General features: G+C 35.6%; 2 protein-coding genes across 2 annotated transcripts in view; one reads left to right on the top strand and one right to left on the bottom strand.

Annotated features, from left to right (window-relative positions):
* CD200 (CD200 molecule) overlaps positions 1–23,008 on the bottom strand; it is a 256,287-nt gene that overhangs the window by 83,221 nt on the left and 150,058 nt on the right. The gene's annotated exons all lie outside the window — the stretch shown is intronic.
* The window catches only part of SLC9C1 (solute carrier family 9 member C1), a 181,683-nt gene that overhangs the window by 20,190 nt on the left and 138,485 nt on the right, over positions 1–23,008 (top strand). Inside the window, 8 exon segments of the mRNA XM_055260281.2 lie at positions 4,520–4,620; positions 6,435–6,563; positions 7,469–7,634; positions 10,307–10,435; positions 15,766–15,927; positions 19,488–19,590; positions 21,481–21,624; positions 22,726–22,900. Coding sequence (XP_055116256.2) covers positions 4,520–4,620; positions 6,435–6,563; positions 7,469–7,634; positions 10,307–10,435; positions 15,766–15,927; positions 19,488–19,590; positions 21,481–21,624; positions 22,726–22,900 — 1,109 coding nt within the window.

Here is a 23,008-nt window from a genome sequence, read left to right as displayed (position 1 = left end):
TGACATAGCATCACACCTTCTCAAAACAAAAACCTCTCCTGTGTTGGCTATAAATATTTCAGGAGATCAAGACTATCCTGGCTAACACGGTGAAACACTGTTTCTACTAAAAATACAAAAAATTAGCCGGGCGTGGTGGTAGGCACCTGTAGTCTCAGCTACTCGGGAGGCTGAGGCAGGAGAATGCCGTGAACTCAGGAGGCAGACCTTGCAGTGAGCCGAGATCACACCACTGCACTCCAGCCTGGGTGACAGTGCGAGACTCCATCTCAAAAAAAAAAAAATGTATTCTTTTCTAATAATGTAAAACTAATATTTATTTAGTATACTAAATTTTAGTAATTCAAAATATTAGAAACATTGGAACACTAAAACATTTCTTTATAATTTTGTCAAGAATAGTTTGAATAGTGCTTGTCTTATCATATAACTTACTAGTGAGCATCTTTTCTATGCCTTGGCAAATTGTCTCACTCCTTCTTAACTTTGGGTCAGCTTCCAAAAGTTTATCCTTTGCATTTTCAATGTAATGAAGTATCTGAGAGCTCCTTTAATGTAAAGTTTTTTGCTGGCATCACTTCCTGAGACATGGTTGTTCTTTACGTCACAACCACTTTCTTAATGTATGTCTATACATTTGACTTTGCTAAATTCCCCTGGCTACATATCTAGAACTGCCTCTTGAACAGCAGCAGCGTTAACATTCCCATAGTCAGCTATATCTTCTGTAACGTTCTATCTGAAGCTTGCTGCTTCATGAGATAGCTTAACATCAATTCATGCCAACTGCTGAAATGATGAGCCCAGCTTTTACTGGTAATAATATATTCTCTTTCAGTCTTCTTGTCGTTACCATTTTCTTTCAGTTCAGTAACTAAAGTTATCACTTTGGCCTGAATGCTAGTCAAACTGATTGGGATTTGTTTTTGATTAGTCTTCAATCCAAACAAGTAAATGCTCCATTTCAACCACAAGCAGCTTTCTGTTCCCAGTGCAATTAAAACTGAAAGACGTTGAAGCAACTTTACCTTTTTACGTTTATCAGACTTTTTAAATAGGTTTGTATTACAGTTTCATGCAGGTCTGAGTCTCAACCTATCTTTGCTTTGCTGTCACCACTTTCAAATCTAATCACATCCAATTTCACTTCCAGCATTATCACTTTTCTTTGCTGCCCTGTCCCTTGCTAACCAATTACCTCTTTTGATTATCTATTTTTGTAAATGATCACGAGTTTAATCCTTGGGGTTGAGGAGGCAACACTACTATGCACTTTGTGCTTTGCTATCTGTGCATGAACTGAACAGATGATCAGTAATGAATCACCAACAAACTTTGAAAGAAGTAATGTAATAAGTGACTGATCATGATGCACATCTTTTTTTTTTTTTTTTTTTTTTTTTTTTTTTTTTTTTTGCACAGTGATTTGTGGACTAAAGAGCTAGCAGCAAAATTTATGCAAGTTTTCTCAATACTGTGGTCATGGAAATATTAACCACATTGTTGGACTGGTTTTATTTAACTTAACTGTGGTAACCGATATTTATGCATATTGAAACTGTGCAAAGCAAGGACTGCCTATATCTAAAAAAAGAAAAACTCCTTATTAGTTCCCAAAACAGTTAACTTTTAATCCAATTTAGTTAACTACTGTCCAGGCCTAATACTGAATCAAATAAAAACTGAACTGCTCACTGGAGTTAGAAAAATGTTTGGAGAGAATTTAATGCAGAATTCTTCAAATTAGGATTTGCATAGCACAAAGACATTCTAGTGTTTTTTTTTTTTTTTTTTTAGAGATAGGGTTTTGCTCTGTCACCCATTGTAGTGGCAATAATCACAGCTCACTGCAGCTTCAACACCTGGGGTACAAGTGATCCTCCCACCTCAGCCTCCCAAGCAGCTAAGACCACAGGCACACACAACCATGCCTCGTTAATTATTTTATTTTTTGTAGAGACAGGATTTCATTTTGTTGCCAAGACTAGTCTGGAACTCCTGGCCTCAAGGGATCCTTCTGCTTTGGCCACCCAAAGTGCAAGGATCACAGACATGAGCCTCCATGCCCAGTCGACATTCTTTTGGGAATTCAGATCCCTTCCCCTCATTTCAATAGTCGTGAGGTCTGCAAAGAGTAAAGTTGTAGACAAAACGATCATCACAAGGCACATGACTGTAACTTTTTCCCTAGCAGCCAGTACCATGTTTACGCCTCGGTAAAACAGTAGCATCCATTCCATTAATGTTGTTTTAGTTTGTTTCTGAATGCATTTATTTCACAAATTTGTTTGTTAAGGGCTATAAACAAAATTTGTATCAATTTTTATGTCTGTGTCTATTTATAAAATAGAAAATTAAGTCAGCATTAATTTAAGTTAACATGAATAGTCACAAGAATTTTTCCCCTCTATAAAGGGTGGATATTCAAGGAGACTTCAAAAATTTGTGGAAAAATGGAATTAAAAGATAAAAGTATAAACTATATTTCTAAACATTAGCTTGATCGAGTTAAAGACACTTTTGTAAGGGATGATACCAGCTATTTAGTCCATCCTAAAGAACTGAGAGTTCTGGGAATTTAACCACATCAATGCAGTTTTTTTTTTCATTATTAACTGAAGAAAAATGTACTGCCCTTAAAAAAATTATTAAGATTAGGGAAAAAAAGTGAGAAGGTGCCAAACTGGGACTATAGGGTGAATGCCTAGTGATTTCCATCAGAACTCCCACAAAATTGCCCTTGTTGGATGAGAGAGACGAGCAGGAGCATTGCTGTGGTGAAGAACTCTCTGGTGAAGCTTTCTCTGGCATTTTTCTGCTAAAGCTTTGGCTGAGTTTTTCAAAACACTCTCATAATAAGCACATGTTACCATTCTTTGGCACTACAGAAAGTCAACAAGCAAAATGCCTTGAGCATCCAAAAGCTGTTGCCATGACCTTTGCTCTCAACCAGTCCACTTGTAGTTTGACTGAACTACTTCTATATTTTGGTAACCATTGCTTTAATTGTGCTTTGTCTTCAGGATTGCACTGGTAAAGACAGGTTTCATCTCCTGTTACAAGTTTTCAGTGAAATGCTTCAAGATCATGAGCCCATTTATTTAAAATATCCATTGAAAGTTCTGGTCTTGTCCGTAGCTGATCTGGGTGCAATGGTTTTTGTACCTCTCAGGTGTAAAGTTTGCTGAGCTTTTCCGGTCAGAATTGTGTCAGGTGAACCAACTGAGATGTCTATGGTGTTGGCTGTTGTTTCTGCTGTTAGTTGTTGGTTTTCTTCAATTAGGCCATGAACTAGATTAATTTTTTTCTCACAAACTGATGTGGATGATCTGCCACTGTGGGCTTCTTCTTCAACATTACTTATCCCTTCTTAAAACTAATTATTCATTTGTAAACCATTCTCTTTGGAGCATTGTCTCCAGACACATATAAACTTTTCATAAAGCATCAATTAAGTCACCATTCTTCCACCCAAGTGTCAACATAAATTTGATGTTTGTTCTTGCTTCAATTTTAGCAGAATTCATATTCCTCTTCTTAAACTGATGTCTTATTCTTCTTAGTGCTTCAAACTAGATCCTTATGATATAAATCTTCAACGTCTTGATCAAATAAATATGACAAATGATGTTCTGTAAGAAAAACGCCCTTCACTTTTATTCCTTCCCTGCATATTTTGAGTAATTATCTTCCAAGACCCATGCATCTTCTCCCAAAATCTCTGAGAATACAATTTCTTATTTCCTTCACTGTGGCAAAGTGTTTCAGAAAAGTGTTCCTTGAATTAATAGTCGGCGTATCCTATTTGACTCCCGCTCCTCCGGGATCACATACCTGCAGCCAACCATGCCAAGAGCTTCTCTATTATCTCCGCATCGGAGAGCCCTTTCTCCCCATATCCTCCAGTTTCAGAGACTGCACCCGGAGACCCATTGTCAGGTTCCCAGATTCACCTCAATTTCGGTCCTACCTCTCTGCTTTGCATTCTCGGGCTCGCTCGGCCTTACAAGAAGGACGATGGTGCCAGATTGTGCCAGAATGAGTGAAAACAGGAGGAAAATGAACCAGTTGCAGCAAAACCCACTATTCCACAACTAGTTTTTTAAATTGGTCTAGTTTCTCATTGTTCCTGAACCAGAAGATTTCATTAAAGTTTACTTACTAATCTTTTATTGCAAGATTGCTAAAGAAACTAATCTCTGATTTATAATGTGTACAAAACTACTATAAATATTTCAATAGTAACCCAAGAGCCAATAATTGCTAGTAATGTTTGTTAAGTTTCTAAGGAGATGAGCATGAGATACATCATAGGAGAGGTAAAACAGTAACCTGGTAGATTAACAGTTACACTGATTCTGTGTGCTGATAAGTGTGAGGGAGGATTTTAAACTCACGAAAAGAGAAAACAAGTAGTGAAACTGTAAGACATTGTTCACAATTTTAAGAAATCATGTCACATTAAAGTTCTATAAATGAGATATCTCATTGCCTTTCAGTAACAACATTTTTTTTGCAGCATTTTTGAACCTGCTCTTGGAAGACTTTCCAATTCCTGTCCCTGTGATATTATTTTTACTTGGATGCAGTTTTGAAGTATTAAGCTTTACATCTTCACAGGTGTGTATTGTAAATGAGTATTTTACACTATTTATTTGAGAATTGTATAAATGCAGAGATGGCATTTAAAATTTGCAAAAATTATTCATCCCCTCACTGTTCTGCCAGTTGATAGATGATTGTGATGTGGCTAGCATCACATCAGGCATGTAGATAAAGGAGCCAGGCCTGCAAAAGCTGAGGTCTAGCTGAGATCTGCAAAAGCTGAGTACATACAGCTACTGAGTACATACAGCTACTGAAAGTATTAGTGGCCAAGGAATGTTAAACAGATTTTAAAAGCTTAGAAAAAAAATGGCTAGTGACATAGGAGCTCAGGGAGACTTTGTACTGCTGGTACGGGACTTGAGTAGCAAAAATATTATAATATTGAACTAAGCTATTTCCTCAATGAAGACGGTTTTAAAGGGTTTCTGTTAGAAGAGAAACTAGTCTCTTAAGTGTGCAGATTTGGGCAAGGGGCGATAATTTGCCAATATCTGCCCTAGTCAATCAGAATGGATGTGAGAACTTGTCTGAAATGATTGACTTTCCCAAACAAATTTAGTCAATAATGTTAAAAGTATTATACAAAACATGTATTCATGTAAGAACCAGAAGCAGTTTACTACTTTACCTGTCATAAACAGGTTTTATAATCATATGATTTTGACACAGATGCAATTTGAAGTACTTCTTTAAGCTTTACTATTTGTCAGCAACTCCTTCAAAGGAAGAGACCAATGTTAAGACCCATGAAGGGTCTAAGATTTTTCTCTACTTGCCAGCTAATAAGCTAGCCTGCCAGTTTCATGATCCCAGAAAAAGAGATGGGACTCCTGGACCAGAGAAAAAGGGTTTTATTATCCACAGCAATAGCAATAACCAGAGTTAACACTTTCTTGTGCCTGTCTCCTGAACCATAATCCCAAAGAAGCAAAGAGGGCCAGGTGAAATCTGCACCTACATTGGGTTATATATCTGGCCACAGGAGAAGAAATGTAAGCTTAGAGAACCTGAATCCTCTATAATGGGTAGTAAGTTCATTTGCTCTCTTGCCTATTCTTCCACGCACATCTTCTATATAAGCCATAGCCAATTATTTGTAGTTTTTAGAATTTGGTACAATCACTTACTCCTTTGTGAATTTTGTGCATGATTATCCACCTACCTGAAACTTCTTTCTTCGTCTTGATTGCCTGAAAATCTGCTGCATATTCTTTAGTACCCATGTCAATGTACTTCCTGTATCTGTTCTTTAAATGTAATAAACGTCTCTGAGGGAGATACTATCTTTATTACACTGGACAGTAAAGTAAACCTGTCATTTGCTCTGGAGGAAGACACTTGCTCTGCCTTCTAAGCCATACCTACATTCATGAAAAGATAGTCTGGAAGAAAAACAATCAATGCCTGTATGCATAAACCATGGAGAAACACAAGAGATGCATGGAGAATTATCTCCCAAATGCAAAGATATTACCTAACACAGTAGGTACTCAGTGTTTCCCTAATAAGTGAATGTTGAATGGATACCTATAAGAGGAGTTACACATTTCCACTAAATATCTCATGTTAAACATTGTTAATTAGTTATTGCATGAATTGCATTAACTTTCCAGTCTCTATCCCTTCTATTCTTCCACACATATCTTCTACATAAGCCATGGTCAATTATTTGTAGTTTCTAGAATTTGATATGATCACTTACTCCTTTGTGTGATATATCTTTTAAAAATTGTCTTTCTCTACTGTTAGATTTAGGAGTGCCTAGCATGTATTCTATTCTAATAGTGATGAATAAATGAGAAGATGATATATTTGTATAATATTAGGTCCAAAGATACGCAAACACCATACAATGGATGAGTCCAGACTTATTTTTTCGTATATTTACACCAGTAATTTTCTTTACTACTGCACTTGACATGGATACATACATGCTTCGAAAGTTATTTTGGCAGGTAAGCATTCTTTTTTGGTAATATCATTCATTCATGAACCACATATTATCTATGTTCAAATTTTTAAAATATTTTTTTCCAAAAAGGGAACAAAGAAGAAAGAAAAGGGTATGGGAGTAATAAATTCAGCTTCATAATTTAGTGAATAAGCCATATCTTGGCAATTGCCTAGCATATCAAAGACCCAGGGGAAAAATTATGAAAGAAAACAGTAATTCTGAAAATCTGACTCGCATAACTTCATACCAGATATAATTTTAACACTGAAATGCTACAAGAGTGCTATGAGAAAGTGTATTAGCTCCAGTAAAAGGAAATTGCTAAGAAAAGTCATGTTTTAAATACCTATGTTCTAGAGCTTCCTACATTCAAATCTAAGAGAATAAAAGCAGAGAAGAAAACACAGAAGCAGCTAAACTTTAATTCAAAAACCATAAGTTTTTTAATATGTGAGATTTGAACTGTATCAGGGAAAGACCTCAAGAAAAAACACTCCAAATCATAAGTAGGGTGTACGTTTCTTTCAAAGTAATCAAAACAGTTTTGTAAATACAGGCCATTACTTAAACTGCATTAGAAGCAAATAATCTGTTAGAATAATTTATACTTTTAAGCCAAATCCAGACACATGGAATTCAGACAAATGACAAAAAGATGAAATCAAAAAGAATAGACATAAAAGGGGTTTGGGTTGTCTCAGCTGAGCTCTGCCAAGCCATCTCCTGCATCTTTGGTCAAGTGGAAGTCAGCTGAAGCAGCGTGAGCTAGATGGCCCCACTCCTCTGTCTGCTGGTGGGTACTGTTGGTGTTGGTTGATTCTGTATCTCCAATAATGCTGATTATCTTCTTCTTAAAATGGACTACAAAAGCAGTCTGATTTTTCTAATTGTAAAATTTCTTTGCAGATACTTTTAATTACAATTCCCGGCTTTTTGGTTAATTATATCTTAGTTCTTTGGTATCTGGCATCTGTAAATAAATTACTTTTGAAGCCCACCTCACGGTTATTATTTTCAGCTATCCTTGTGAGTTCAGATCCCATGCTAACCGCAGCTGCTGTAAGAGACCTTGGTAGGTATATTGTTCTCTTTTTCTATATTTATAATATCATATTTCATAATGAACTTGTATTTGTTTTAAGATGTTTTGCTTTTGGTAGCTTTTCACTATGAGAAGTCAGGTAGTGAGGGATTGGGGGTTGAGGATTAAGCAGAGATTCTGGAGGTCATGCTTAGGGCAGAAGAAATGCCAGTGACGGGCTTACTTAGTGTCAAAAAAAGTATTATATGCAATTGTGGAATAGGAGAGGGGATTAGTTTAGAACCCTTGACTTTATACATACTTCTACCTTGAGCCAACAGAACAGTTCTGGGATGTTACAATATTGCATATACACTGTGGTGACATTTCTGTTGCCCAATATTTCTTTTCCTTTGGAAATAATCATTAGGACAATGCCATTTTAAAAATATTTTGCTTTTGGAGTCATTGTCATCATCAAGACTGAAAACCTAAAAAGCCAAAAAATGGTAAAATCATCAATCACACAGCGTTTTGAGTGTATACTATTTTAAGAAAAATCAATCTATATTTAAAAGTAAAATGCCAACTCAATTTAGCCCAGAAGAGCAAAAAAAAAAAAAAAAAAAAAGCCTCATGCAAGAAAAACAATAACTTTATTGTCCCCCTTCATCACTTTTTAATAATGAGAACTAGAAAAATTGCTTTAAAATAGAATATTAATATGGCAACCCATGCACACATTTGCACACACACAACATGCGTACTCTTTTCAATTTTAATTTTACTTTCTAGCCAATTAAAGGGGAAATAGCTATCTAACGCAGGTAGAAATAGAGTAGGGGAGACACATCAAGTGTAAATATATGAATAAATGAGAGCTGAGCCTTCAAGACAAAGGACATTAAGAGAGTGAGATGACACTTTAGAAGAAGATGCCAACATCCACCACCCAACCCTGTATTCTTGTCTTCCTCCCCATACTCTCAGCACACATCCCTGCCTCCTTGTGACTGTCAGTGCCAGCCCTTTTCTCCTCTATATTTGAGAGACTCTTACGATACCTGAGATCTGATTTCACTCTTGTCTAACTTTGTTATCTTGTAATCTAGTATTCCACTGATTTTCTACCCTGCTGCTGTTGAACTTGATTTATGAAGAGTACCTTGCAAGGTTATGTTCATAAATTTTGTCCATCTTGCCATTACTTTCAGAATTTTGTCTGTCTCCTCCCTGTATCTTTCCAGAAGAAATTTTTATAAGTAATTTCTTCTTGGCAGCATTGTTCCTGAGTTTACAAAGCAAGATTTATAAGATTTAGATATATGTATATATGTGTATGTGTGTGTGCATGTGTATGTGCATATATATACTTTTTTTAAATATATACATGAAAAATTTGCCCAGGACAGTCAGAATACATAAGTACATTCACATTGGCTTGAGCTTTTCATGTCCTTTGACTCCTCCTATGCCCTTACATCTACTAAGTATTTCTGAGTATTTACATTTTGCCATACTTCCATTTTCTAAAATGGAATAATTATACAATAATATCAGTTAGATTTTGCTGAGTAATAAACAACTGCAAATATGGTGGCTTAAACAACAATTATTATTTCTCATGAATCCAGCAGTTCTGATGATATGGGCTGGGTTCTGCTGATCTTGCTAGGTTCACTAAGGAATCTGTAACCAGCTGGTGGACATTGGGGAGGCTAAGTGATCCAGGATGGCCTCATTTGGGAAGATCTACGATTCCTTCTTATATCTCTTATATTCCTATAGAGGAATGCTGCCATGGCGGTGGCAGGAGTCAGAGAGGAGGCAGAAAATTTCTGCTTTCATCGAGTCTCATAAAAAAACAAACTAGATCTTTTTGGTGAGAATCACTGCCAAGTCTTACAGCGAAGGGCATAGATACAGGCAGAGGTGAAGTATGGGATGGCCAAGGCAATTGAGCCACACAGGAACAGCCTTGGTGTTTCTTCTCTTCTATCAGCGTACTGACTGTAGTTAGGTTGTGATTGCAGTTATAGAGTGGTTGATTCACAGAAAGTACATTTGCTGTATAATAACATTTCCTCCTATGGCTTTTAGAAAATCACTATAGATGCTCAAAGTTGTAGTTTTACCACTACATGCACGTTTAATGGCAGAGGAAAAGGACAACTGATAGACATTTAAACTTAGAATGCCATCGTAAATAGAGGAAAATTTGGATGGAAGTGAATAATATCAGGAACTCTCCATTCATGGAGATTGATTTCTAAAACCATTGGGAAGAATGAATGAGAAAGTCAGATAATTTCTAAGCCTAGCTAGATTATGTGAACAAGTGCCTTAATATTTGTTTGGATGTCATGTTATAAAGCTTTGGTTTGTAAATTTACTTTATTCCTCAATCATCATTTTCTGTCTTGCCTTAAATATATCTGATTTATCATGCATGTATTTATATAGAACAACTCACTGAATTAAAAAAATAATAAATTTCATGTTTTCCTCTGTGCTTTGAAGCAAGGAATGAGAAATTTAATTATCTCACACAAACATAACGATCGTAATTAATTTAGTGCCAATTATGATTGTCTAAACTTAACTTACAGTAAATCCATAGCTAAGACCATCCTTATAGTTGCTAAGAAAATTGTATTCTTTAACATTTAATTTTTAATGTTTTTCTCACTTTAAAAAACATCTTTCCCCCTCAACATATGTAGGGCTTTCTAGAAGCCTCATCAGTTTAATTAATGGAGAAAGTCTGATGACCTCTGTTATATCATTAATTACATTTACTAGTATTATGGATTTTGGCAAAAGACTACAAAGTAAAAGAAACCATACCTTAGGTACGTATCTTTTTTAAAAATTTTTCTTAACATCAGAATCCTGTATTTTCTGAAAGCTGATGTGTATTTTGTAATATCCTACCATAAGTTATATTTGTAGGAAGATAATAGTGAGTATTGGTTTAGTGACTTACTCTTTACAAAGCACTATTATACATTACTTAATGTTAGTTACATATTTGTTGTGAGACTGGGTTGAGACTCTTCATGAAGATGCTTATGGGAGCAACATTCCACAGGCCTGGGCTGAACCAGAATGCCAGACAACCAGAATGAGGGATGTTCTTTTTTATGTGCTGAAGATGAGCTTAGAAGATAAGCCAAATAGTGCATCCACTAGTAGTGAGAGGAGGCAGCTTCTCTTCCCTTTGCCCTGGGACTATATCTCATGCTGGCAACATAAAAAGCTGTCAAATAAGGGAGGAAGTATGAGTTATTAGCCATCTACAGGGCCAGAGAATAGTGCTTGTTAGCAGAGGGATTGCAAAGTTTCCATGAGCTGTTTCATTCACCGCTTTCAGATAGCCCTAAACCATAAGTACTTTTTTTCCCCTTTATCATGTTTATGTGTGTATATAAAATAAATGATATATGTATATTATAATAGTGATTATAATGTATACAGCTATATAACTATTAATCAGGAGAAGAAATTTCATGTTACCACCATCCCTAGAAGCAACTTATGTGCTCCTCTCTGGTCAAAACCCTGTATCTTCCTCCTAGAAAAGTCATTTTCAATGTTTAGTCTCTGAATCCCTGGCTAGTGGAGGAAGGGGGTTCATAGGATCTTTTCAGGGTGTCTATGAAATCAAAGCATTTCCATAATATTACTAAGAATTTATTTACCTTTTTATTGTGGTGCACTTGCACTGGTTTTGGAAAAGCAATTATTACAGTCTCCTTGATAAACTGACGACCTACTATTCTATGCACTGGGTGTCTTCTTTGTTCTAAGGTCTTATGTAGCATTGTCTCATTCCACCACTACCCCCATTCCTGTGGAAAAGGTGTGCTTAGGAGGTGCCTCCACAACATATTCTAATCCATTGATCTGTATGGTATCAAACAATCCACTCTGCTGCAGTGGATTTACCACTACATGCACATTTAATGGCAGAGGAAAAGGACAACTGATAGACATTTAAACTTAGAATGCCATCATAAATAGAGGAAAATTTGGATGGAAGTGAGTAATATCAGGAACTCTCCATTCATGGAGATTGATTTCTAAAACCATTGGGAAGAATGAATGAGAAAGTCAGATAATTTCTAAGCCTAGCTAGATTATGTGAATTCCCCTAGATTATGTGAAGAAGGGGATTCTTCTATTCCCCCCCTCCCCTCAGCAATGAAGAATATCTTAAATTACCTCTCTTACTACTCAAGAAGGGGAGATTTTAGCTGTAACTGTTTTCCCTGTCCCTAGAGAGTGCTTCATTGTTGTGCAACCAGGGACCCTGTATACCTCTATTCTTTCCTATTCCTGCCTTATCCTAAAACTCAGAAGTGAAGAATATTTTTCCCAAGAAGAATCATCCTGAGGACCACCACCCCTCTCACCCTTCCCTCAAAGGAGCTGATCCAGGTGGTGGACAGTTACCCCACTTGGGCATAGGAGGTATTTGCTTTCAGCCTTTGAGGCTTATGGACAACAGATGGGTGAAGCTCTCTGTATGGTGTTAGTTTACCTAGCCCATGGAAGCTTGGAGCATCTGTGGTGAACCTGGAATCTCAGTTTAGCACAGAAAGGTACATCGTCTTTAGGTACTTCCAATTCACCATCTGTGATGTGTGTGAAAGCCAAATAACCATAAACACAACCTCTACTAAAACCCAGGGTGCAAAGGGAGGTGACGCAATATGGCACTCAGAGAGCACTCACCATAAAACCTCCTATAGCTATGACCTTCCTGAAGTTAACTAAGGTGAGCAACAAAGAAATTTCTATATTCAGAACATTTAAAAAACTCAAGGGCCACCCTTGGGGGAACTGAAAAACCTGAAAGAAATACAATCATGCATGCCATTCAGGAGGATCCATGTTCACCTACTAAACCTGGTTCAGTGTTCTACCAGGCTTTATTTAAGATACTATATACTGACCACGTATTTTCAGGGAAACTTATATCAGAAATGACATCTACAGGCTAATCAGGGGAACTTTTTTGGTACTTGTTGGGAGAAGGGAAAGGAAAAGGAAGAATAAAGGTTCTGATATGGAAGTTCATTCATTTACTGATTCAACAATTATTTATTAATATGTACTATGTGAGAATTTCTATTCTAGGGCCTGAGGATTTAACCATAAACACAATAAGCAAAGTCCCCTTGCCTCCATAGAGCTTGCCTTGTAATTTTGATAATAATCAATGGAATGGAACTTTATTTTTTTATATTTCAGAGGAATAAAAACTGTAAGTAATCACTATTAAAATAATAATAGTAATAACTTCAACAGTAAAAACTCTGCTGTAGGAGAAAGAGAACGATGAATTTACTTTTTTAGACATTAGGACTTTCTCTGAACTTCAACACCTTTGAAATACAAATTTTCCTTAAGAAATAAAGATGCTTAATAAGCTTTACTGCTATTTCATTTGAAAATTGTGAATCAATATTTTTCAGAGTAACCAGTGTTTTTATAACTTCTGTAATTTTTTTTTTTTTTGAGACGGAGTCTTCGCTTTGTCGCCCAGGCTGGAGTGCAGTGGTGCAGTCTCGGCTCACTGCAAGCTCCACCTCCCAGGTTCATGCCATTCTCCTGCCTCAGCCTCTCCAAGTAGCTGGGACTACAGGCGCCCGCCACCACGCCCGGCTAATTTTTTGTATTTTTAGTGGAGACAGGGTTTCACTGTGGTCTCGATCTCCTGACCTCGTGATCCGCCCGCCTCGGCCTCCCAAAGTGCTGGGATTACAAGCGTGAGCCACCGCGCCCAGCCACTTCTGTAATTATTTAAACAGTGTTACTAATCTGTGAAGTTAGCACATATTTTATAATAGGGAAAAATTAAGAAAGATTATTTCACTCAGAGTTCTTACTCTTTCCAATTTGAGTGCTAGAAATTTTAAAACACTATAAGCAGTAATGGCTTTGCTTTGAGACTTTTCCTGGCTTAACAAATCTAGTCAGCAAACATGTTACTTATTAAAATGTATTTTCCTTTCTTAAAGGAAAAAGCAACATTCAAACGGGGGTCTTCTAACTCCAGATTCCTGTATGCTTCTGCAACTAGAGTTAGCCTCCATCCTATATTTTAGTGACAGGAGATGCTGGACTCAAAATTATTGCCATGACCAGCTCTGTGCCTAGAGCTCCTGTGGCCTAGAGCCATGTGTTGTTCCAGCAAATGAGCCTATGATGGCCTCGGGCTCCCTGTTTTCCTGGGAAGGGCATCATGACATTGCTCTGTGGAAAGCAATTAGGCAAAATATAAAAGTAACAACACCAAAGAAGCAAATATCTTTTGGTGCATGAATTTTACTTTTGGAATCTAAAAAGCACTCAGAGAAGCACAGAAAAATGTATGTACAGAAATATACATTGCAACATTGTTTATCAGGGTGAAAAGCTAAAACATATGAAATGCTCAAAAATAAGGAAGCGATCAGTCACTTTGGCAGGCCAAGATAATGCAGGAGATTCACCCACCTGAGGCCTAGAGACATTTCTCTTTCTGTACTTCCTGTGTGTATTACATTAGATCTAGAGTATCACTTCCATGAGTTTAGGGACTTCCTACTTGTTCCTTCATATATCTCTAAAATCTATTACATGTTTGACACGTTAAAGGCACTGTATAAATTCCTTAATGGAGACCGAAAGGAGCTCTTAAACTAAACTGACGAAATTTTACAAACTTATGCATGGCTTTTAGCAGTTGAAAATAAACTCTTTCAACACAGAAACAAGAAAATTTGTCCATCTACCCCAAAGACAATGAGCTATTTTTATTAATATTAGTTTTAATGGACAAATCATAATGTATACATTTATGGGGTACAATGTGAGGCTTTGATATATATATATATACAATGTAGAATGATTGAGTCAAGCTAATTAACATCACCTCATTTAACTATAATTTTTTATGATGAGAGATTTGAAATTTACTCTCTTAGTTATTTTGAAATACCAATACATTATTATTGACTATAGTCACTTTGCTGTGTAATAGATCTAAAAACTTATTACTGCTTTCTCTTGGAAACTTTGCACCTGTTAATCAACAATTCCCTATTCTCTTCCTCCCTACATCCCCAGCCTCTGGTAATAATTATTCTACTCTTATTTCTGTAAGTTCAACTTTTTTAGTTTCTATATATAAGTAAGATCATGCCTATCTTATTTCACTTAGCATAATGTCCTCTAGGTTCATCCATCTTGTTGTAAATAACAAGACTTCCTTCTTCTTTAAGGACAAATAATATTTCATTGTGTATGTTTACCATATTTTCTTTATTCATTCACTGATAGACACTTAGGTTGACTCCATATGTTGGACATAAATAACCCGATTAAAAAATAGGCTAAGAACAGACAGACATTAAAAGAAGACATACAAATGGTCAACTGGTACTTTTTTTTTTTTGAGACAGAGTCTTGCTCTGTTGCCCAGGCTGGAGTGCAGTGGTGTGATCTCGGCTCACTACAACCTCTGCCTCCCGGGTTCAAGCTATTCTCATGCCTCAGCCTCCCAGGTAGCCGGGATTACAGGCATGTGCCACCACACCCAGCTAATTTTTGTATTTTTAATAGAGATGGGATTTCGCCATGTTGGCCAGGCTGGTCTCAAACTCCTGGCCTCAAGGGATCTGCCCACCTCGGCCTCCCTAGGGATTGTAAGTGCTGAGATTATAGGCATGAGCAACAGCACTCGGCAGTCAACAGGTACATTAAAAAATGTTCAGCATCACTAAACATTAGGGAAATGCAGATGAAAACCACAATGAGATATCACTTCACATCTGTTAAAATGGCTTTTATCAAAAAGATAAAAGAGAAGTGTTAGTAAGATTGCAGAGAAAAGGAAACTCTTGTACACTGTTGGTGGGAATGTAAATTAGTAAAGCTATTATGGAAAACTGTGTGGAAGTTCCTCAAAAAACTAAAAGTAGAACTCTACCATATGGTCCAGTAATCCTACTTCTGGGTATATAACCAAAAGAATTGAAATCAATATGTTGCAGGGATATCTGCACTCTCATGTTCATTGTGGCAGTTAGCTAATTTTAAAGATAATGACAAAAAGGAAAATAAACCTGGAATATCAATTAAAATTAAGGGCAAGTTCTATTAACTATTTCTTATTTACGCCCCTTTCTTGTAGCTGAAGAGATCGTGGGTGGAATTTGTTCATATATTATAGCAAGTTTCTTGTTTGGAATTCTAAGTTCAAAACTGATTCAATTTTGGATGTCAACTGTTTTTGGTGATGATGTCAATCATATAAGTCTCATCTTTTCAATTCTGTATCTCATCTTTTATATTTGTAAGTGAGAGGCCTATGCCTAAAATAAAATCACATAGAAAACTTCAAAATAAAAATATATGAAAAATGCATACCAGGCAAAAGTTAGTAAAAACATTCAACTGATCTAGACAGAATATTTTTATTAAAATAATCTATCAAAAGATATTAAACATATGAATATCTATACAACAGAAAACAATGTACCAATATTAGCAAATACTATTATAAAAGAAAGAAAAATTTGACAAAACTATCATTACAGAAAGATAAATTCTTATGCCTTTCCCAGAGAATTTCATGACTAATTGAACAAAAAATGATCATGGCTATAAAAATATTTAAATATCTTATAAGGTTGGTTTATAAGATATATAGAGTTTTACCTCCCACAACAGAATGCATATCCTTTACATATACCTGTAGACAATTTGCAGAAATTAACTCGAAGAACATTTCAATAAAATTTCAAACATTGTTCAACCACGATGCAATTAAATTAAATATGAATTACAAGGAGAGAGTTCCTACCAGGCGTGGTGGCTTATGCCTATAATCCTAGCACCTTGGGACAGGAGGATCACTTGAGCCCAGGATTTCGAGACCAGTCTGGGTAAGATAGTGAGATCCCATGTCTACAAGAATTTTTAAAACTAGCTAGATGTGGTAGCACATGCCTGTAGTCCCAGCTCCTCAGGAGCCTGAGGCTGGAGGATCACTTGAGCCCAGGAATTTGAGGCTGCAGTGAGCTATGATCGCACTCCAGCCCAGGCAACAAAGAGAGAAGCCGTCTCTCTAACAAAAAGGCGGGGGGGGGCAGTTTCTACCTGTAAATTAGATATTTTGTCTTGGTAACTGTTAGATCAAAAAGGCAATCAAAATAGAAGTTACATATCAAGTAAAGCTAAATGTTATAACATCTCTCAATATTATTAATCCATGTCCCACAATCACCTCCTCACAAAAATATGGTAGCTATTGATAATTAGCCATACCGCTGTTTCCTGACACAGCCTCAGAATTACATTTAACTCAGTTCTTCAGACAGCCCTTCATATGATTTGGAATTGACATGCAAGATAACACCTAGTTACCTCACCTGTACTATGTCTCTGTTACATTTAGGAATAAGACAATGGTGTATATTCTCACATCCATGATTAAAAATAATTCTGAAGGCTCTAGCTAATGCAATAAGGGGGAACATTTATACATATTTTAAAAGAAAAAATGGTTAGATTGATCACAACATTTTATATCATATAGAAAATTCAACAGAATTAATTGGTAAACAAAGTCAGCAAGACCCTTTAATAGCTTGATATAAGATAAAGTTATCCAAAACAATTGATGGTATTTTTATCAGCCAGCAATGACTAGCTAGAAAATATGAAAATTTGATTCTTTTTATATTGGTAAAAAGTTATAAAATATCAATGAATAAACTTAACAAATAGTTTGAACCTAAACATAGAAAATTATAAAAGTTATTAAGAAATATAAAATTTGAATAAGTTGAAGCATAGAAAAACTATTCTTCAGAAGTGCTAGAGTAATGGGAATTTATTATTTTTCCCTCTGAAGAGGAAAAGGCAGACCAGAGGATCTTGAGGCTTTCTAATGAATTAATCAGTGGATTAAATTCAATTATAATATACTGAGGGTTACAGAATCAAGCTAATGAATTAACAGACAGTGAGAGAATGATCAGTTAATTCAGGTAGATTCCTCATGTACTAGTATTCATGTGTATGTATACTTAGATTCCTAAAAGAAAATCTAACAAATATAATTTCCTCTAACATTATTTTTAATAAGTAATCCTAGTTTCAAGATTAAAGGTTATACTTAAGAAAATAATTTTAAACTTTTAGAGTCAAGATGTCTCAATAAACATTTTAGGAAGAAACCTGCCAGGACAGAATTTCATTAAAGCAAGATACAGAGTAAATATAAATTTAATGTAAAAAGACTTTCCCTGTGACATGGCTTCATGTTTATATTATTAGTACCTTCAAGATAGTCATTATAAATATTTTCCCGACTTCACCATCACCTAACAAGTTATAATACCTAATCCAGGGCTTGATTGTTTCAAAGAACCTATGTCCATGATTTCTTCTTCTTTCACGATTCAACAATGACTCTGCCTTTGTTACCATTTTCAGCCAGGACTAAAATAAAAAATAGACAACTTGTAATTTTCCATCTTTAGAAGGGAAAACTCAATAATGTAATAATGGCATTAATTTCACTAAATTAAACTTTATTACAATCCAAATCAAACAATGATAGAAATTTTTTTTGGTTTTAAAATTTCCTTCTCTCTCTCTGTTTTTTTTTTTTTTTGGGATGGAGTCTCGCTCTGTCACCCAGGCTGGAGTGCAGTGGCCCAATCTCTGCTCACTGCAAGCTCCGCCTCTTGGGTTCTTGCTATTCTCCTGCCTCAGCCTCCCGAGTAGCTGGGACTACAGGCGCCCGCCACCACGCCTGGCTAATTTTTCATATTTTTAGTAGAGATGGGGTTTCACCGTGTTAGCCAGGAGGGTCTCAATCTCCTGACCTCATGATCCACCCGCCTTGGCCTCTCAAGGTGCTGGGATTACAGGCGTGAGCCACCACGCCCAGCCCTCTCTCTCTCTTAGAAACAGAGTCTTGCTCTGTTGCCCGGGCTCTGGAGTACTCATGGCTCACTGCAGCCTCAACCTCCTGGGTTTAAGCAATTCTCCCACCTCAGCCTCCTAAGTAGCTGGTACTACAGGCATGTGCCTGCAAGCCAAGCCAATTTTTAAAATTGTTTGTAGAGACAGGGTCACATTATATTGCCTAGGCCAGCCCCGAACACCTGGGCTCAAGCAATCATCCCACGTCAGCCTCCCAAAGTGCTGGAATTACAGGTATGAGCCACCGTGCCTATCTAAAATTTCATGACAATTTCAGAAGTTAAGCTAGAGAAATTAATGTGTGAGAACAGACAAGACAATTTTTTTAAGTGGAGAACTTTCTCTACCAGATAATTAAATGTTTTAATAGGTCTACAGTAATTAAAATACAACTGTTGTAATACAAGAATGCAAAGTAAGTCAAAGAAACGCAAAGGGCACAGAACTAGTCGAAGTATGAATGACAATTTAATATATGATAAAAGTAGCATGTCCACAATATTCTTTAGTATTAAAAACAAATATTTCAATTTTTACTTATTAACTAGAACTATGTCTGCTAAGAAGTTGTGGGCAAGTTCACGAAATCATCAGCTGATTTTCATTTCAACCCTCCAGAACCCATCTGAAACAACCAGACCTCTAAAGTGTGCTCTAGCCTCAATGGGGTGTGTGAAGCAGTGCAAAGATGTCCATAGTAGGCTTTATAATACAATTGGATATAAGTTGGAGGAAGAAAAAGGACATGGGGTGGTGGTAATAATTTGCAATATTTTTCAGCTGAAATCAAGTGAAGTTAGTTGCCTCTCTATAAAAGTCACGGTACTGTCACAACATCTGATACTTTTAACTCAGGTAAAATTTGTGCTGCTGTTGATGTTAAATTAATACTTTATATTTATTTCTTTTTAAAAATAGGTGAGTTAGTTGGAATGTCAGGAATATTTACTCTGGCCATTGTCGGACTTCTTTTAAATTCTACAAGTTTTAAAGCAGGAGTTGAAGAAACACTTCTTCTTGAGTAAGTGGGTAGCATATTTTGACTTTATTTCATACAATGGAAGCTATAATATTATAATAGTAACAATATCTACATCTACATGGTTGAAGTAAGATTTTCAAAGACTTGAAAGCTGCCCAACTAAAAATCTTTCCTAGATTTTATTTTTTCTTGCCTGTGTCTTTGAATCCTCCAATTTAAAGCAAATTCGTAACCTTACCTTGAGTCCGTGTTGGTTCTCTTTCCCCACTCATTCCTCAAATCTCTGATTATCTCCTCAATAATTTCCCATATAAAATCTTGTACCCACTAGTAAGAGGGTGCCAAAAGTGCAGTAATTGAGAAGTAATATTTTAATATTTTAATGCAATATTTTAAAATTAAGTTTAATTAAGTTGAACTTAATGCAAAAAAAATCTAAAGATCAGTATTTTAAGGACAATGAGGTGCTGTGTAAAGCAAATCAGAAGAGTAAGCTGGGGCATTTGAAGAGGATTAGCAGTGTTATAAAAGAAAGTATGACCAAGCTAAATGTAAGCAAGACTATGGGTGGAAAAGTGCAAATTGTGCCTTGCTCAAGGGAACTCATCTGAGGGGTGAGTAATCAGCAAAAACGAAGAGCACTTTCTGTAATGCTTCAATACGTAGGGTGGAAACTTGACCTGAACCACATAATGAAAACATATGTGTTAACAAAGGCCCTGAAAGTAAACCATGATTTTTAGAGTTTCGGGACAACGTTATAGAAGATAGAATTAATTCTAATGTAAAAAGCTTAGAAGATATAGGGTCTTATAGGATTCTGGAGCACTTCAATAAAATTCCATGCCAATTACAATGGAAGTAAATTGTACTTGCACTTAGGCAAAATTAAACGGACCACAGCTGAGGGAAGAATTTAAAATGCTACACAAGTATTAGTTATATATATGGGGAATGATTCTGAAGGTTTTCCTCTCCTTCTTGCTCCAACTGTAAGCTGGATCTTCAAATATATTACTTATGTTTATTCTTCATTCATTATAAGTTGTGATGTCTTTCTTGCCTGCATTCCTAGTACTATTGAGCCTACAATTGAAGTAGGTGATCTCTCTGTACCTCAAAGTGATTTCTAAATCATTCTATCTCCTACTTCCTTAAAAGAATCCAATTTTGAAGCTCGTGCCATCAGAATATACCATCTGCCTCTTGATTGTGATTATCTATAGAACTCAAGTCACATTTTCCATTTTGTGAAGATTTTAGTTCCTGTCTTACTGTGACTCTCCAATATTACTCTGTCACCATTCTTAGTGATGTCAATAATCATACAGTTAATCCTTCTACTCCCTCATCTTTCAATTCCTGGATCTTCTCTCCTTGTATAAGTATGTCCACCACTCCTCTTTAACCACCCACTCCCACAGTTGTACAAATAACTACTTCATAAACTCAATTGCAAGAATCTTACTGTCTAAAATATGGTATGTACCAACTTCTACTCTTGAAGATAGTGGAAATCTAAGATAATAGTGTTAAATCCTACTAACATCTCAAAACAACCTGTAACAGGTCCATGTTAACTCTTTAACATAGAAGCTGTACCATCTCTCATCTTTTCACTATATGCCCTCTAGTACCTAAATTCTCACAATTCTGCAACCATACTGAGACTAAAATTTATTGATTCTATGATCTTTTACTGACTCTCACCCATCTCATATTTTCAATTCCTCTTTATCCAGATAATTTCTTTTGTGTAAAATAATTTAATAACTTTTCATTATTTTCAGCTACAAGTCAAATTTGTTTGTAAATGTTTTATTCATTTTTTGGTAATCATTAGCACAATGATTCACATAGATAAACCTTGTAATAAAGATGTCAAATTAATTAATTATAAATATTTTTAATTTTTTCTGAATAATGCAGATTCTGGACTTTTCTATCACGTGTTGCTTTTCTCATGGTGTTTACTTTCTTTGGACTTCTAATTCCTGCACATACATATTTGTATATAAAATTCGTTGATATATACTATTCATTAAATATCTATTTCACACTGATTGTTTTAAGGTAAGAACATCATTAAAATTTTTCTATTTATAGATAATTGAGTCAGTTTGAAGATCATCTCTTAAATAACACAAAGATTTCGTACCTTAGATTGAAAAATTGACTGAAACTTTCCAAGGATCATCAGCAAATAAATGCTTTGTAATTTTTTTTGGCTTTTAACTAAATTTCAAAGCAATGCAAACTCTGTTTTTTTTAATTAGAAAAAAACACAATTAACATTTGACATATTTTGTCCAATGTTTTTGTAATGACATTTCATGAAGTTAAGTACCTATTATAAATAAAAATCTTGTTTTTGCTCAATATTATATAACAAACAATTTTCTATTAATTAAAAACTATAGTTAGAAATTGCTCTTTAAAAATCATAGGGAAGCCCCTTTTGTAAACGTCTTTTTTTCTCAAATAATTTTTGTAGTTTCTCTTTCCATTGTTAAGAGGTAGAAAGAAGTCTGTTCATGTAGCTGAAAAGGAGATAGCATAGAGTGAGAAAAACCACCATAACTGGAGTCTCATAGTTCTTTAATCTCCATTACTCAAATGGTTAACATTCTACTTCCATCTAGTTGAATTGTTGAAGTCAAGGCATCTAGTGCCAAGTAAAAGAAAATTATTTCCCAAATTATCAGATAAAATTAGTGTAAAACATAGGAATGATATATGACTGAAGGAAAAATAATCTGGCCAATATTGGACCAATTCAGCAAGATTAAAATCTATAAACAAAAAGAAACAGAGAACATTTTCTCACTTCTTATTCATTAGATTTGTTTTTATTTGGGTTGGGGATTCAGAATTTATGTACAAGACATCTCGAACTTTTCTTTTTCCTCCTGAAGGAGCACCACTCAAGGATGATGTAAAGTTACTATGCTACTCACCTAGTAGAAAGAAACAAAGAATAATACCATTCTCTTGGCATGTCTCTCTATGGAATACCTGCTGCTTTTCTTTGGTGTCATGTCAACAGTGTGTGAAAGATGTCTCATTTGTTTGAGAGTTAGGAATTCTACAGGGAGTAGATTAGAATAGAGTAGCATGAAATGGAAAGAAACTCATATGAAAGAATAACTTTGTAAAAATTGTTTTGTCTTTTAGATTTCTGACCCTTCTGTTAATGAGCCCTGTTTTGTCTCGAGTTGGTCATGAGTTCAGCTGGCGCTGGGTATTCATAATGGTCTGTAGTGAAACGAAAGGGATGCCTAATATAAACATGGCCCTTCTGCTTGCCTACTCTGATCTTTATTTTGGATCTGACAAAGAAAAATCTCAAGTAACGGAAGCTGTATTTTCTTATTTGAATATTGTATAAAACTATTACTGTGTATTTAAAATATATTTTTTTGAAGTGAGGTAGCTCAACTTCACTTGGGATGTAGGA

The sequence above is a fragment of the Symphalangus syndactylus genome, chromosome 21 (genome assembly GCF_028878055.3).
Source record: "Symphalangus syndactylus isolate Jambi chromosome 21, NHGRI_mSymSyn1-v2.1_pri, whole genome shotgun sequence".
Lineage (NCBI taxonomy): Eukaryota > Metazoa > Chordata > Mammalia > Primates > Hylobatidae > Symphalangus > Symphalangus syndactylus.
The sequence above is the reverse complement of the archived record's forward strand: the minus strand, read 5'-3'. Positions and strand labels throughout refer to the sequence as shown.